The 2,323-nt window shown below is 65.1% G+C and overlaps 1 protein-coding gene across 1 annotated transcript in view; it reads right to left on the reverse strand.

The window, feature by feature from the left end:
- The window catches only part of TINAGL1 (tubulointerstitial nephritis antigen like 1), a 21,627-nt gene that overhangs the window by 1,834 nt on the left and 17,470 nt on the right, over window positions 1-2,323 (reverse strand). Inside the window, 4 exon segments of the mRNA XM_017736111.1 lie at window positions 318-445; window positions 448-510; window positions 1,561-1,675; window positions 1,772-1,881. Coding sequence (XP_017591600.1) covers window positions 318-445; window positions 448-510; window positions 1,561-1,675; window positions 1,772-1,881 — 416 coding nt within the window.

The following is a 2,323-nucleotide window of genomic DNA, read 5'->3' on the forward strand; positions in this document are numbered from 1 at the left end:
AGGACCACCCGGCTCCATCCCCGTCCCAAACCCCGCTCCCATCCCCATCCCAATCCCATCCCCATACCAAACCCTACTCTCCATCCCCATACCAAATCCCACTCCATCTCCACCCCAAACCCCGCTCCCATCCCCATCCCAATCCCACCCATATCCCAATCCCCACTTGCACCTTCACCCCAAACCCCACTCTCCATTCCACCTTGGCAGCCCTCATTCCCCCACCTGCCCAAGGGACAGGAGGATCTCTTGGGCTCTCCCCAGAGCCTCAAACCCACTTTATCCCACCCCATCCCATCCCACCCCAACCCCCTCACCCTCTCCTGCGCAGGTACCACCAGGCCCCATCCAGGCGGCCCCCGCTGCAGCCCCGCTGGTTGCGGGTGTCACAGGACAGGAGGTTCTGAGGGGACAGGGCGGGGGTCATGTGTCCCATGGAGTGGATGGAGAGGGCCTCTTTGCGGCGGCATCGAAGTGACGCGGCAGCACCTCATTGGAGTCCATGTTCATCTGTGGGGCAGAGGCGGGGGGGCTCAGGCCACAGAGACACCCCCAGATCCTCCTGCCATCCCAACCATCTCTGTCATCCTCTGAGCAGGGTCCCCAGCCCCCTTTAGTATCCCCCAGCCCCACTGCTGGACCCCATGTCCGCCTCCTGCCATCCCACTCATCCTCTGCAGAGTCCCCAACCAGCCTCACTGATTCTTTTCCTGCCATCCCTGGTACCCTCTGAGCAGGGTCCCCAGCTACCTTTAGTGTCCCCTAGCCCCACTGTGGGACCCCATGTCCTTCTCCTGCCATCCCAGCCACCCTCTGAGATGATCCCCAGCCCCCTTTAGTGTCCTCAGACCCACTGCAAGACCCCCTCAGGACAGGGACACCACCACAAGCGACAAAGATTTGGGCATCCCCCTTATCCCAGAAGGGCCAGATCCCTCAATTTCCCCCAAATTTGGGTTCCACAGCCCCAGCAGCTCCTCGTAGAACACCAGCACCGAGTGGCCTGACCCGAACCCCAGCAAGGCCCTCGGTGGCCACCCTGAGCACACAGCTCTGGGTGACACAGCCCCTCATGGTGGCCTCTGGCCCAGCCTTTCCGCTCGGGAGCGGGGATGGAGCCCCCGCCCCGGCCTTCCTGGGGAGGACACGGCCACAACTCCCTGGCTTCTCCCAGCACAGGAAGCGCCTCTAAAATTAAACCTCAGGCTCCGGAGCGAGGGGCTGGGCGTGCACCGAGCTCTGCCAGCACCCCAGGGACCCCCGGAGGGTGCCCATCCGGGGTTTGGGTGCGGGCAGAGGCAAAGCGCTGGAGCAGCCGGCTCTGCTGAGTCAGCAGCGGCGGGGCCGGCGTTCCGATGGGAAAAGAGCACGGAGGAGAGGGGGGAAAAAACAACACTGGCAGCCCGGGGATTGTCCCGGGGAATTTGCTGAGCTGCTGTCTCCAAACACACCCCTTCCCTGCCTCCCCCCTGGGAGCCCCTTCCCAGGGATGAGGAATCGCTGGGATAGGCAGGGATAACCCCTGGCGTGCCTCAGTTTCCCCCCTGCCGGGGCACTCACGTGCATCTCGTTCATGTTCATGACGGTGGGAGAGGGACGGAAGGTGCCCAGGCGGTGCCGGATCCCGTCCTCCAGCGTCATCCCCCAGAACTGGCTGTAGTTGGCGGCTCTCCAGCTGCGTGGGAGGAGGGACCACGGGTCAGGGGTTACCCCAAAAAGCAGCGAGGGGGTGAAGCATCCCTTCCCCATCCTCGCGGTGCCCGGTGCTTACCCGTAATTGCCCCTGTTGACGGCGTCGATCAGCTCCCCATCCATCAGGCAGGCGTGGTCCTCGCACTGCCACTGCCCGCCGGGGCCGCACGGGCTCCGGGCCCGCACGTGCTGCGGAGGGGACAGCCAGTGAGAGATGATGTCCCCAGAGTGACCAGGGGGACCCTGAGTGGACGCTGCCTCCCCCCATCTGGGCAGCCAGCGAGGGGCTCAGGGCTACTTTTGTCAGGGGTCACCAGGGCTTGGCACCTCGGAACGGGGTGAAGCCGTGGGCAGCCCTCCGGGTGACCCTGCGAGTGGCCTTTGGGTGGCCCTGGGAGCTGTCCCCCTCTGCCCCAGCCCCCGCTGGAGCCCCGAGGGGAGACAGGCCATGGGATAGAAAAATCAGCTGAAAAGCTGCCAGGGCTGCAGACATCAGAGAGGGGCTTGGACACCAGCCCGGGACTGGGGGTCAGGACTGGGTGTCCCCATGAGTGACCCACTCTGGCCAGCTCACTCCTGCGGCCCCCACGGGGACAGCTGGGGCAGGGGGGGCTGTGGGGGGGTGGCGGGT

Source organism: Corvus brachyrhynchos, unplaced genomic scaffold (assembly GCF_000691975.1).
Source record: "Corvus brachyrhynchos isolate BGI_N302 unplaced genomic scaffold, ASM69197v1 scaffold65, whole genome shotgun sequence".
Classification (NCBI taxonomy): Eukaryota; Metazoa; Chordata; class Aves; order Passeriformes; family Corvidae; genus Corvus; species Corvus brachyrhynchos.